Raw genomic sequence first — 14684 nt, 5'->3', positions numbered from 1 at the left:
TAGAGGCAGATTTGAATATTTTCAGTTATGGTTTTCATCCCCAACCCTCAACTGTTGTCATGTGACAGTGGCAGAAACATTATGCGTCTATTATAAGATAACAGCGGATTAATTGCACAACATTAAAACAGTGACAAACACTGTGACAAAGCACAGTGCATTTTTACAGTTAAGAATAAAGGCATAATTCATACTGAGCAATTTTAATGTCTAAGAATACACTTGAAGTGGAGTGTTACCTGAAGTGACTGTGATGTTTGAACATAATAAGCAACACCTAACTTTCAGTGTGTTTACGATGGACTTCAACTGACATCTCAGCTCGTGAAACTGTGCTGCTGTTGTCTGTACAGTACCTGCAGACTGGGGCTGGTGGCCGACCAGTGACGGGGGTTTCGGGGCGATAATGGGCGTGTGGCTCAGTCCGTTCTCTGCAGGCAGCGTGACCCTCTGGTCCACTTTAGATTCTGAGGGGGCATCACTTCCTGCCTCCACCTGTCCAACACATCAAAGATTTAACATTTGGATGAATCGAGTCATCACATCTGTAAATACAGTGCTAACTACCGACTCCTCTGCAGAAAAATGTTCTATAGAGCATTTTAAATTGTTAGTAAAATGTGCAGTAAAACACAAAAGTACACAAAAACATTGCATCATTTTACAAAAGCTTTTCTTCCTCACATCACACATTCACAAAGGGTTTATTCCATTCTCGAGTGGTGGTATCTGTTTTCTCTCGGTGTACCTGTGTCCTGCATGATAGTTTGTAGACATAGCTTTGGTAACCCACTCTCAACATCCCTTTCCTGATCCAGCAGATCTTAATTTCCCCTTCGGCTCCGCTGAGTCTCTCTTATCTCTGAAACGTTAATGTAATTTTAAATAATCTCGGCTCTAGTCACAGTATCCAGATCTTTCCCTCCTTCAAGCATTCATCTCCTCACACTGTGCTCTGCCTTTCCTTGCTCTACCACTTTTGGCGACTGTTGCCATGGTCACAGCATGAAGCAGCTCCCCGTCGGCCATCCTCGAGGGCAATCGTATCAGCTGGCAAATCAGATAAAAGAAGCCCCTCGGGGACACCGTTTCTTTCCAGTCCCTTCGTCTCACAACCCTAGATAACCCTGTGTTCTGCCTTGCCTTGCACCTTACATCTACCCCACATCTCTCCTCAGATATCATGCTTCGTCAGTTCCCTGCTGCATTGTGTCTACAATAATCTTTGGCTCCCCCGTCCTTTAGTGCATTTAAAGTGACTAGATGCTGCTATTTTACCCCGCACGCACCACTTCTGAGGTTACCATTCTCCTGCTATTATGGTAATGTTGATGGCCCATTAGTGTGAGATGCAGACAGTGACATCCTCTGAAGCAGCCATGACTTGTTAAAACAGTCTGAGCCGCTCGGCCAAAAAAACATGTTTAAGGCCGCACGCAGACCAAATCAGCCATTGTGGCGATTAGCGGCAGGGTTGTGAGACAGCGAGGCGTTTTACCGTCCGTCCTGAGTTTATTTTCACAGGACAGTTCAGAGAGGTGACAGGAAACGAGACGAGATAAATGAGAGAGAGGGGAGACGACAAGCAGGGAAGGGCCATAGGCTGGACTTGAACCCTGGGATGCTGCGGCGAGGACAGGGCATCTGCTCATGGGACGGCCTGCTCTACCAACTGAGCTAACCAGCGCCGCAAGAGGTTATATTCTTTAACAAATTTGATGTAAATGGTTAAATTAATTGAAACTGTGTTCAAACAGCTGTTGGGCAGTACGACGCACTTTAGACATGAAAACAGACAGGTTTTCAACAAGGCACCAGTGATTTAGGATTTGTCATAGCCATAGTTTGTTGCGTTTCTCCTCATGCAGCAACTCTTAAAAACAAGAGGAGTCTGGGATGTTGCCGTTACAAGTTCAATGTGTCGTCTCAGTGACTGGATCTCAAATGTTTTCCTCAAAGCACCTTGAGGGTGTTCACACCTGCACTTGGAGCTGTCCACTTGATGGCGATACCAGGTCTGAACAGGGCCAGTGTGGGAGTGTCATAGTGTGACATTATGTTGTGAAATTTAACCCCCTGATCCAGAAGGTGGCGGTAATGCACCTTAAAGCAATTTGTCAACCGCCTTCAGACAACAAAGGAGAAGCTAAAAAATATTAACATATTCATATATCTTATATGTCGTAATTGCCATATTTCAAGGATTTTCATTAAAATGTTATACCTTTTTTTTTTTTTAAAACAAAAACCATGTCAGACACATATTGAATAATGTCACATATGACTTCATGCATGTTTGGTGGGGATCAGCGTTGATTTTTTAAATCTAGCATATAAAACTCACTCCCTACAAGCATCAACCTTAAGGCACAGCAGAATGGAAGTTCACTGAGTCACAATGACAGACCCCCCGCCCCCCCAGAGGAAACCTATAATCACAGCCTGCAGGTGGATGCTGGAAGAGGCTTGATAAAATACAGCACCAGCACTGCTACAGCTGTGGGTGCAGTGCGGTTTATCATGGAGCGACTGGAAATGAAAAGTGGCCAAAACAAACTGTGCTGACGTCTGTAGGGGATCTGTGCTGGACTCAAGCTGTGGTTCATAATCACTGCTCTCACGACAACAGCGCTGTTCGATGGCTGTGTGTTTGAAACTACTTTTTTGGGAACATTAAAGACCTCCTCATGCTGCTTATTTCTAAATTGCATCTTAATAGTTTTTTGCCGAGGAAAGGGAAGTCTCTCTGCAGCTTCTCATTCTCTGTAGCGTATGTTTTGAATTTTCGGATGCTGACGAGAACGGCCAGCTGGCTGAGGGACCACTCATCTAAATTAGAAACTGATTAGCTTTCCACAAATAAACACAAACACGATGGAGAGAAGAGCATACAGACACACACACACCTCTTTGTCGCCCTCCTCCTCTCCTCCCTCCTCCAAAGTGAGAGCAGCCAGCTGATTGGCTCTCTGCTCCATCAGGTTGACATAACGGATGGGATTTGACAAGGCTTCAATGACGTCTGAGGAGCAGGCAGAAAAACAGAGCAGCCTTTTTGTAACAGGAGCACGTCTCTGAATCTGCAGTGTTTCCTGGCTGAAAACATTTTACTTTTAGATTTTGAAGATGTTCTCCTGCAACCTACCTGCAAACGTGTCTGGGACGTAGTCCTTTACTTCTACATACACAAACAGAGCAGGCAAAGTCAGGGCCTGGTTCTTCTCGTTCCTTAGACTGATGTAGTGATAGCCTGCAGGGTGAGAGTCAGATTGAGGGTCCATCAGTTCAGAAACATTAACATCTTGTGTGTCGCTGTTTTGTGCTGTCTCTGCCCTCTTTTCTATTAACCTAATGTTTTCATGATTTCTGATGATGTACTGTAAAGAAAAGTGACTTAATCATCAGACTTGAACATGTTTGAAATCATGGTGGACAATGAGAGGCGTCACCTGGACGGATGGCTGACACAGGAATGATACGGTGGCCGATGAACTTCCCTCCGTCTTCATACACAGCTATCCTTAGTGAAGCGAGTGTGGGCAGAACAACCTGAGGAAAATGTAGAAGATGCACTCATTATCACGTCAGGATGGCATCACACTACTGTTTTACTACATTTACTACAGAAAATATTTAAAAATGTTTATTCCACAAAAGCTTTTTAATTGTCACCGTGTATGCATAGTGTACATATACACATGCCCATATTAATGCCTGTGCATTCTCAGAAATAGTTTTTGCATTAGCATCCGCAATCAGTGGTGAAATGTAACTACTGTAAGTATATTTACTGTAAGTGCTGAACTTAAATACAATTATGAGATACTTGTTCTCGAGTATTTCCATTTTCTGCTACTTTACACTTCCACTGCACTACATTTTGGAGAAAAATGTTATTATTTGATAACTTTTGTGACAAGTTACTTTGCAGGTTGCATGCTGCATCAGAGCCAGTAATGCATTTTTAAAGTAACTTATCTTATTGGCAATCAGAGAAAAAACAAAACAAAACACTGATTCTGAATAGACGTACTGTAGGCGCTAACTACAAACAAAACACATTATAACAATGTTATGTGTTAAAAATAGTGCAGAAACAAGTGATGGGGGGGCAGAGCGGCTGAGACAGAGACACCATTCATCCTATTACAAGACATTTTACCATTAAAATGATTTTGAAGCTGTTAAATTTAAGTAAAAAAGTTACATAATGTTGCTTTAACACGATATCTTTACTTCTATTCAAGTATGACTTGTGGGTACTCTTTACAACACTGTCTGCAATCAACTGAGAGAAATTTGATTCAAAATGAAATGAAGTTGATACTAAACCTTATTGAAACAGTCTCTTTTTATTTCAGGCTTTATGACATTCAGCCGTTACAAATGATTTAACTGTTCATTTGTTCTCTGCACTGTGTAAAGGTTTAATAAAAGCTAATGTGAACTGCAGACAATTTTACTTTTATGTATCTGCACGCTGCTGGTACAATCGATTGAAAAGAAAGAGTTCAAATACAAATGATACCACTGTGTTCAGGCACAAAGCCATGGTCTGACCTTCTTGAACACAATGGCCTCCTCTTCCCAGACAGGGTTGATGGCATTGCCCTGTGATGTCTTGGTCTTGAACGCTTTCCTCTTGGTGTCCACCGGTAAGCCGAACATGTCGATCTCCACGTACGTGCCCACTTTCTTATCTGACAGGAACTGGCCTGAGATGATCTGGAAGGAAGGAAGCAGAGCGAGACAGACAGAAAAAAAAAGATAAAACACAGAGAGAGAGAGAGACATGAGCTTCACAGACACAAAAAGACCAACACATACCTTTACAGACAGCGTGTTGGCTACTATCCCATCCACTGTGCTCTCAGTGAAAGGGTCAAAGTGTTTGTCCGGCCGCCTCATGAACTCTGGTTTGAGTCTGTAGCCACATTTCCCGTTGTATTCATACATGCCCAGGTTCAACTGCATGGATAAATCTGTGGAGTGAGGACAGATTAAGAAAAGTTTATTTGAATGAGTCAACAACACTGAAGGAAAAAAGAAATAACATACTGTATATATGTACTGTAGTTGACTGAAGCTAAATAACAGCTAAGTTAAAATAAATAGGATATAAATGTCTTTCACTGTCCTCCCTCACCAATGGTTTGGAAGTTGAGAGCCACAAGCTGACAGCCGGCGTTCCAGAAGAGCTGAGGGTTGTAGTTGGATGAATCCACTCGGGTACCTTTAGGATAGATCCGGCTCAGCTGCAGTTTGTTGTACCTGAACAGAGCTGGTTAAGGATCTTTTAGATCAAGTACAACTGGTGCTGTTTCTGCTACTTTTCTAAACAAAGATACAAAGTGCTTCACAGAAAAGGAAAAGAGAGAAACAACAGCAGATAAAAGCAGCACAGATGAAGAATAGCAGATAAAAGATAAAATAAAGAATAGTAAGGGTAAAATGATAAAAACCAAGAGCTTATTTAAGAATTCATAAATGCCTCTCTGTAAAAGAAGGTTTTAGGAGAAGATTTAAAAGAAGCTAATGAAGGCCTGGTTATCTTAAGTCACAAGCCGGGATTTCAGAACAGTTTTAGAAAGTTTTGTGACTTCTAACATTTAATACCGCAGAGGCAGGTTATCTAAAGTGCACAAGTTACTGGATTAAAGAGGGACCTTGATCTGTTTATTATCAGCATAACAGTGCTGGGAAACACCGTGCCTCTGAATGATGTTGGCTGTTCAACCTTTCAGTGACTCTTGCAAAAAATTCTTCGCACTATAACTTCAAAAGGAGAATTACTGACGATAAAATCACGAGTTGGATACTATTATCGCATTATTGCTGATATCTTAACAAGATGAGCGAAGTAATGAAAACACTGTGAGTCATATTAAGTGCAAACATGCGCCAGTAAAAGTTAGAAGGATACTCCACAAACTCTACAGGACATTTGGTCAGCTGCTCCAAAGCTTTGGTCTCCACGAAGGACGACATCTGGAAGCTGCGATTGATCTCTGTGGGCACATATGGTGATATTTGGATCACAGTGATCCAGTGGACAGGACAGACTGAAGACATCATCGCTGCATAAACACATGTTTATAGCTTTTTCTATGGAAATGATGCAATAAGTTTCCATTTAAACAAGAACTCATTTTCAAGTGGTTTCAAGTGCTTTATAAAAAAAACGAAGCCCTTTTCACACGTTGAAAACAACCACATTAAAGTGTTTTTAAAGGATTTACAGCACCCTCGTGAGCCCTGCACATACTTTTAGAGGCTTCGAAGCTGTTAAACTTGACTGGCTGGATGTAGATGACCAAGTTGGACATTTCTTCTGTGGCAAACGCCTCACTGCCTGCTGTACCCTGCACAAGAAAACACACAAGCAAATATCTAAATTTAACACAGCACGCTGTCTTGAAAAAAGCTCTTTTACATCCCTTGAAAACAATGAGCAGATTGTTTCACAAGCTTCATGAGCCCAAAATAATCTCAAAAGACTTGTTGTTCAGGAATTTTGAGACTCAAAGTATGAATGAAATGCATTACCACACATGCACACTAGGGGGTAGCATCAGTACATGACATGCAAATTGTGCATCGAGCTGTAAATCTTCATTATTTCGATTGTTTGAAGTGAGTCACTTGCGAGATGCACACCTCATCCATTGAGCCCTTTTTACAGTCGTCATCATCGTCGTCTTCATCCTCACTCTCCGCCTCCACCTCGCCTGAAACATGAGTCACAAATACGGTTACAGTTAAATATGATGATGAAAGTTTAATCAGCTTAATTGACATTTCCAAAAGCTAAAAGCCTTTAAACAAATATGTATCGAGGATCTGTAGCCGCAATTATATCTAAAGCAGGGACACAAATGAGGTTTACACTTACAGGTCAAAATCCCACGGAGCTTATGGACCGAGGAAATTAATTTTAATACTGTTTTGGTCGAGCTGACCCATCCTCTGCGCCCACCTAATGAGCTATCTCCTAAAGATTTCCCACTGAATCTGAGGTCACACCGGCTGGGGAGATTAATTTTAGCGGAGTAATGGTCGAAGTGACCTACAGCTTCTGCGGCCGGCCTGATGAGAAGCGCTGCTAATGATTTCCCTCAGAATCTGAGGTCATGCACCATGTATGACTCACCGATAGACTTTCTGCCCTGCGGTCTCAGGCTGAGCTCGGCACCCTCGGAAGGCTGCGAGGAGTCTGCCATCTCCTCTTTGGTTGAACCTGTGTGGGAGAAAACAAACTCATCAGCAACGAACCTGCTTCCTTCAAGGTCAAGGTCAAACGACTGTCAATAACCAGGTGAGATAAGACAAAACGGGTCAGTGAGAAGCTTTGTGCTATATCAAATAACAGGTAACATTCCTAATATTGTGATTTCTCCTCCCTTTTAAAAATAGAAATACTATGTCAGTGTCTTTTTTTCCCCAGGATGCCTTCATGTGTTACTGAGCTCGCACAACAGCATAACGCTTAGATGGTAGCAGAAAGATGAGTTTGCCTTGTTATCTCTGTTTGCCCTGAGGTTTGGCTTGCAGGCCACACAGGAGGCCCCTAAAATTTTGATTACTACAGCTTGTTGAACTTGCCTGACAGACAGCTCTGCCGACTCAGGACTCCAAAAACTACCCACAATGTGTTGCTGTAGTGTGTTGGATTGTCCAATTAACGACTAACAATTATACTTGGTAAGTTAAAGGGGCGCTATGTAACAATTTGTAGCGTCTTAATCACTTTTTTATTGGCCATAAGTGAGCGGATTGTAACATGATGTGAAAAATGAGACCTTCCTTATCTCTCTGGGTTTACCTATTGGGAAGGATTTTCTCCGACAGCCCAAAGGATGTGATGAGATAAAGAGAGCGACAGTAACAGCAGCTAAGTTTAGAAATGGAGTAGATTAACACGAGCTAATGACTGGCCTCCAGCACTACACAGAAGTTGGAGAAGCCCTGCAGATTTTTATTTTTTCTGCTAGAGATGAAAGCACAACATGTGCTGTGGAAACTGTTAAGACATGTGGCTACACGTGACACAATCAACATTTTTGATTTCATATATTTACCATGCCTTAATTAGTAAATTAGAAATTATCAAGCTTATAATAAATTCATCTAAATAAGTTTTTCTGTCTGTTTGTGGAGGGACAAACCTCAGTGTGCCCGCATCAAAAACCAAACCTGCACCCCCTCACTGGTCTGGGATTGCCTCTATGATCGTTGACCGTTTTCGTCAAACACATGTGCGGCTTATTTTCTCCCACCAGGGGGCAGTGTGTGTCAGGGTGAGAGTGAAGCTTTCAGCCGAGCTACTGGAGGAAATTATAGGTAATTGATCGTAATGTTTATGATAATTTACAGCTGAGTGATATACTGAATGTATAAACATGTACAATAACCAGAGAAAAAGGAAAACATACATGCACATACAAAGGACACATATCAAGCGTGGTCAAACCTAAAGCATATATGGCCGATTGGGGAAAACTAAAAGCAGAGAGCAGCTGTGAAAATATAAAAGTCCATAAATTCAGATGTATAAAAGTTCACCAGTATAATGTACACTCAGACACATGCACACACCCACCAACACACTGAAGGCCACTACTGGCCTGCGTTTAAGACGCCCCAGTGACGGTGCAGTGTGTGCGGCTGACAGGGAGTGTGTGCAACAGCCAATAATACCTCCAGCTGATGGAGAGGGCCATGAAAATGATGAATGATAAACAATAGCACTGTTTTGCTCCATTGGTTCATTTTTTGGACGGCACAGAGTTGTGGCTCCTCGTTGCAGGCGGACCCAGACGGTTTGGCTACATTTAACATCTGAAACATCATAACTCAACGGTTCCAGTGTGACTTGATGACCCTTGTCTGTAGGATGTAGGGTGTGTGTGTGTGTGTGCTGTACCTGCACTTGGGGAGGACGGCTCACACACACTGGAAGAATCGCTGTAGGTGTTGGAAACCTGCTCCGACAGTTTCTTCTTGGTGCTGCCGTCCGTCTTGTGGTGTTTCTTCTTGTTCTTCACCAAGATCTTCCCCATCAGCTCCATCGGGCTGGGCAGCGGCACACCAGCCTCCAGCTGGACGAGAGGGAAGAAAGGAGTGAACATGGAGAAGTGAAATAAAAAAAAGAAGACATGGGAAGAGAGGAAGATCTGTTGAAGGAGGGAGAAATGTGGGCTTTTTCAACTTCAACACTTTTCTTTTAAAGTTTCAAAATGTTTCTGTATGGCTGAAAAACGGTTCCATTAAGACACTTTGGAGATAAATTGGCTTATCAAAAGAAGAAAATACCCAAGTTGTTTGCTTGAGTGAGTCATTTCAAATCTAAATTCATGGCAGTTTTAGAAAGAAAAAATTGCATCCCTCTCGGACTTTAAGAAAGAAGATTCGGCTGAGTGGATCCTGTTAGTGATCGCGGGGATGGACACTGAGCATTAGCAACTCTGTTGATGTTACAGCTTAAAAGTTTACACTTTCAACATTAAAATCAGCTTCCTGGGGGGAAACTGAGCGTTAAACAAAAAAATTCAGTCTCTCAAGGGTGCTGGCTGAAAGTAGGCAGATCTCTGATTTATTTATGGGGTACACTGCTTTTGGATGACTGTGTTTAGGCATATTAATAATGCATTATTGAGAAAGTCAGCAGTGATGTTGAGTACACACACATACTGCCACGGAGTGTACATCCCATCCGCTATAAAAATAACCAAACTTTAAACTTCATTTTCTTACTTTTACTTCTCTCAAGAGAGAGGAAACATACACCAAACCTCAGCCAACACTTCCTGTGTTTACTGCCACACACATCCATCTACACCTGCCTGCTGCTGTTGTTGTTGGGAAGGGATAAAGTAAAGATTAGATGTCCTGTTGGCCTTGGCTTCACTCACACAGCTCCACTACAATGGAAACCAGTTCTACACTGGATGTGGCGCTGGCAACTGCACTCAGAAGCACAGCACTAAACACGTTTGATTAAACTTCAGTTTACCTGGATGGATTCAATTAAGCTTTTATTCCCAAGCTACCCAACCTCGTTCTGCTCGGTTGTAATAAGGGAGTAAGAAGAGGGCACGAACAGAACAGGAAGTGGCACAAACAGCTCTAAAAAAGAGATTCAAGGTTTATTCTCTCCAGTGAATCTGATGTTGAACATCATAATTAATGTTACTCCTGGACCATCACTTTAACTTAAGACTATGACCTATAGTGGCTGAATGGGTAGTGTTCAGGTCTCTTACTCTGATGCCCCGGGTTTATATATCCCCCTTGGGAAATATTATGCTGTTCACTTATTATTTCTACACTGAGTGACATTTTTTCATTTCTTTCCAGTTTTCTGTCACTGTTTGGTTAGGTTTAGGGAAAAAAAACCCTTAGGCAAAAAAAAAAAACCCTTTCACAGCGTTACACACGTTTTAAAGGATAACTTCTCCCGTGTGCTTCACAAAGCTGTGACATTACAAAAATGTGATTGGTCAGTTTAATCGGCCCTGGAGCAACATTAATCATGTGGTTCCTAAATCACGTCCGACAAATTGTTACAGACCTGGGATTTGTATTTATGACAGTGGTGCACTGGGGATGGGGCGGGGCATTTCTACATAATGTTGCTTTAACACTCACAGGAGTCTTTTGTGCGAAATGAGTACTCTTAATTAGTCTGTACAAGCACTATTTTGAAAGCAGGATTTTTACTTTTAAATAAGTTTTTTGACACTTTTAAAGATATAGGATGTAACATTTCTGCATTAAAATGTCTCAAAAATGAACTTTATTATATATTTTGTTGAGTTGTGTATGCATGTTACCCCAAATGTTTTCAACAATGTAAAAAACCCAGAGAAATCTGAAATTATTCAAGATAAGGGTGCGTTTCATTCGGTCACCTGCCGTTAAAACGCACGGGAGAGAGTCAGAGAGTGAAGGAAATGGGTGACCGTGACGAAATATAACGTGAATAAAAGTTTAAAACATTATCTCGTCTGTGATTTTCATCGGCAACAATGAAGACAGCAACTCCCATGATCCCACACTATACAAGTCTTTTGTTTTGTTTTGATTGAGAGACCCCTAGTGGCAGAAATGATGTACTGTGCGCTTAGGTAACTGATCTGAGGTCAACTGTGTTTTTCTTTATTAAACTTTAAACCAGTGAAAGCAGCCCTTTGAAAGACTATCCATTGTCAAACCTTTTTTTTTTTTAGAAAAGGAGGATAGACCTTTCCTTTTGTAAGTATTGTTTATATTTCTTTCTTTCTGTAGAGGATGAGGATGGATGCTGCGAGGTAATAGAGTGATGAGCCTGTGAACAAAGGTGTATCATGGTGAATTGGTGGGATGTTGTTGTTAGCCTGCTAGCCACAGTAACTCCAACAGCTTATGTTTGCTCTTCTGCCCACATTACTCTCAATCCCGCCTGCGAGTACATCTCGCCTCGCCAATTCTGCTCCGTCCGCAGCTTAAAACTAAGCCTCGACAAGATTTAAGAAAAAACTGCAAGAAAAATAGTCTTATTTCTTGACATTTCAGGTTTTTTTTTTAAACTGTAGTTTTAATAAAAATGTTTTGGCAGTGCAGCCTTCATCGGCATAATGAGGGCAGTGATGAGAGACGTATAAAAACATGAAAACATGTTGAATCCAATTTTAAAGTAATTGAAGCTATCTATTTTGGTTAAAGAGCAGACTGTTAACAGTTTAATTGGGGGAAAAAAACCTAAAACAAACATTGTTGCCAGCTCTCCTATTCACCATGAATGACACTTGGAGTGGAGATACAAGAGGAGCTTAAATTCCTGAGAAAACTGTAATCCTCTTTATTCTCACCTTAGGCTCAGCTGGAACCAATCTATCTATATTAGCCTATCTGGCCCCGTCCCTATGGACTGACGGAGCCGATATCCCATTCGATGCGCTGTATACACGGCTGTCTCCGAGCCAGAGGGGAGTGGTTGTCATTGCACTCACCTTTCCCAGTTATTACATGCTCAGCGGTAAAAATCTGATTCCTTACCGACACTTTCTCTCCCTCTCTCTCTCTCTCTCTCTCTCTCTCTCTCTAACTTCTCCCTTGGTGTCTGTCTCCTCGTATCTCTCTCCTTCTCCTTCCCCCTGCCATTCCTTTCGAAAGGCTGATAATACTTCAATGTCAAATCCAGTCAGAAAGCTGCTGGGAACTTGAGCTGCTCTGTAGTGTTATACCAACAGGGACCAGACATCCCCAGTGAGTGACACACAAGGAGTAAGTGCTGTTGTTGAAGTAGATATGTGTGCAGGATCGTTCTTGGGCCATGTTTTCCATGAGTGGGACCACGAGAGGTGCCCGAGCGTGCGAGAGTTTGTTGCGACAAGTGTCGACATTTGCCTCACGCAAGCGCCTGCGTCATTACACACAAAGACGCCTTGGGGGGAAAAAAAAAAACAGAGTTTGGCCACAAAGAGACAAAGCAAGCTTTTGACTGGTAGCCATGGCAACAGAGGAGAGACAGATAAAGGGCTGCCAAGAAAAGCCGCGTTTAGATTACAGCGTAAAACACTTCGGTTTAATCTTACATGGCTGTCGCCCGCCGTCTCTCCCACGATAACAGGGGAGGTGACGCAGGGGAATAAAAATGACTGGTGGGACGACGAATCATTAAAAGTTGTCTTCCATGGCAGGCAAAAAGCCACAGGTATGTGTGTGACTGTGATTGAAAAGGGGACTAAAAACTGGAATGAGGAGGCCACTTTCAGAGCGTGCCTGAAGTGACAGGAAGAGGAAAACAGTGACAACACTTTCTGCCAGGTGCGAGAGGGCATGTCGATAAGTTGCTGTCTGCGAGACAGATGGAGAGCGGACAAAAAGTGACATAAATAGAGAGAAATAGTAGTGTATGTGCACAAAAGACTGTATATATATTTTGACTCCACTAAGTCTTGGCTTTTTGCCTCCTGAATGTACATCTGTATGGGCAGCGTGCTGGGCAGCAGTGTTCAAGGACACTCCCCATGGTGCACTCATCTGTGTGGTAATATCTGCTGAATCCCTCGCTGCTGGCCATGTCGTACATACTGTATCTGTGTGTGTGCACATTAGAAAGTGAGAGAGCGAAAGAGAGTGTGGATGTGTGTGTGAGCATGTGTGTGTGTGTGTGTGTGTGTGTATGAGCGTCTTATGTACTCACAAGATATTTCTCCAGAGGTTCTGTCAGTAATGCGTCTCCAAATATTGACCGGCAGTACTCTGCCATCTTAGCCTGCTGCTTCGGTCTGGGAGTGGTCGCACGCACAAAAAGCAAACACAGACACACACATGAACACACATCGTAATGTTTTCTCAAAGTATCAATACACACTGAATATGTATGCTTTTCCTAAGAAGCCCCTTCTGAGCCATTAAAGGACAAAACGACCAATGGGAGCTTTCAGAATGACTGATTGGTCGAGCCTATTGATGTGACTACTGATCGATGAGGTCGACAGTCGTACTGTGAGCTTTGCACTCTTGATTTGAAATGACTCACGAGTCCACGTGGTTCTCAAAAGACAGGATGATGGGGAAGGGCGAGGTCTTGAAGGCACACTCTGCTATGGCCTCGATCACCTCCTAAAAACACAAGAAGAAAAGAAACAAAGATAATATAACTATAAATCAGGTTAAGAGCTGCAACCAGTAGTCGATTAATAGATTCGCCAATTGAAAGACAATAAAAGGTGCAGTACTTAAGGATTGGCTACCTGTTACATTCAAACAAATAGGGGCTACATATCACCAGGATGAATGTGTCTAGGTGCTAGCTGGCTAACATGCTAACTTCATTAGATATCCTTGTAACACAATACATACATAGATGTCTATGAAATAACATGAAAACTGTTGTTTCTCCACATTCTGTTGATAATTTCAGCTATGTTTTAAAGCTTTAAACCAAAATTCTTACATATTGCACCTTTAATAGCCAACTTTCTTGACTATCTAGGGATATTAACAAACAATATTAATTGTTTCGGTTGTGCTCTTTGTCATTTATGATAGCAATTAAAGATCCTTTGGGTTTTAGACTGTTGGTTGGACAAAAGAAGCAATCTGAAGACGTCACTTTGGGCTCTGGGAAATTATAATGAGCATTATTTCACATTTATTACACATTTTATAGCCTAAATGATTTATTATGAGAATAATTATTAGTTGCAGCCCTAATTATGTGGAATACACACAACTGGGGAAGACTAACAATGAAAGTCAGCATTGGTTTTATGTGATAATTTGTCGTAAAGTCATTGGGAGAATAAAGCGTTTCAAAACCCTGCTCCAGCTCATATAGCAGCCAGAATCCTTTAACAATGACATGACATTGTCTACATTTCCTAGAGTGCCTGCGAACACGCCCTAACATGTTGAAATCAATAACCGTAGGAGAAAGCAGGAGTGATGAGATAGAAAAGATAGTGTCTCAGTAGTGCAGAAAAAATAAATTACACTCCGCCGTACTCCCAACGCAAGATGTTGTCTGGCTGCATGGCATTGTGGTGACTTGAGTCTACCGATCCTGGGAGAATTATGTGGCTGTGTATCAGATGCTATTATCGGTGTAATATAAATGTATATGTGTGCAGAACAAAACACAAAAGTGTGGATACGCTTACAGAGCTGAGGCAGGAAGGGGTGTCACTGCCCAACTC

At 42.0% G+C, this 14684-nt stretch overlaps 1 protein-coding gene across 11 annotated transcripts in view; it reads right to left on the bottom strand.

Moving 5' to 3' along the window:
* Positions 1-14684, bottom strand: part of plcb1l (phospholipase C beta 1-like) — a 173641-nt gene that overhangs the window by 18627 nt on the left and 140330 nt on the right. For all 11 annotated transcript variants that reach the window (XR_014624543.1, XM_084378455.1, XM_084378458.1 and 8 more), the window contains 14 exons: positions 13526-13608; positions 13187-13271; positions 8924-9098; positions 7151-7237; positions 6658-6728; positions 6266-6362; positions 5924-6008; positions 5147-5271; positions 4828-4982; positions 4561-4725; positions 3450-3549; positions 3146-3250; positions 2907-3022; positions 357-495 (listed from right to left, as the gene is read on the bottom strand). Coding sequence is in view for 10 of the 11 variants with exons in the window: in XM_084378455.1 (XP_084234581.1) it covers positions 357-495; positions 2907-3022; positions 3146-3250; positions 3450-3549; positions 4561-4725; positions 4828-4982; positions 5147-5271; positions 5924-6008; positions 6266-6362; positions 6658-6728; positions 7151-7237; positions 8924-9098; positions 13187-13271; positions 13526-13608 (1588 nt within the window). In the remaining variant the exon portion in view is untranslated. The remainder of the gene's footprint in view (positions 1-356; positions 496-2906; positions 3023-3145; positions 3251-3449; positions 3550-4560; positions 4726-4827; positions 4983-5146; positions 5272-5923; positions 6009-6265; positions 6363-6657; positions 6729-7150; positions 7238-8923; positions 9099-13186; positions 13272-13525; positions 13609-14684) is intronic.

Source organism: Pagrus pagrus, assembly GCF_965226575.1.
Source record: "Pagrus pagrus genome assembly, chromosome: 16".
Lineage (NCBI taxonomy): Eukaryota > Metazoa > Chordata > Actinopteri > Spariformes > Sparidae > Pagrus > Pagrus pagrus.
Note: the sequence above shows the minus strand (reverse complement) of the source record. Positions and strands in the feature narration are given on the sequence as shown.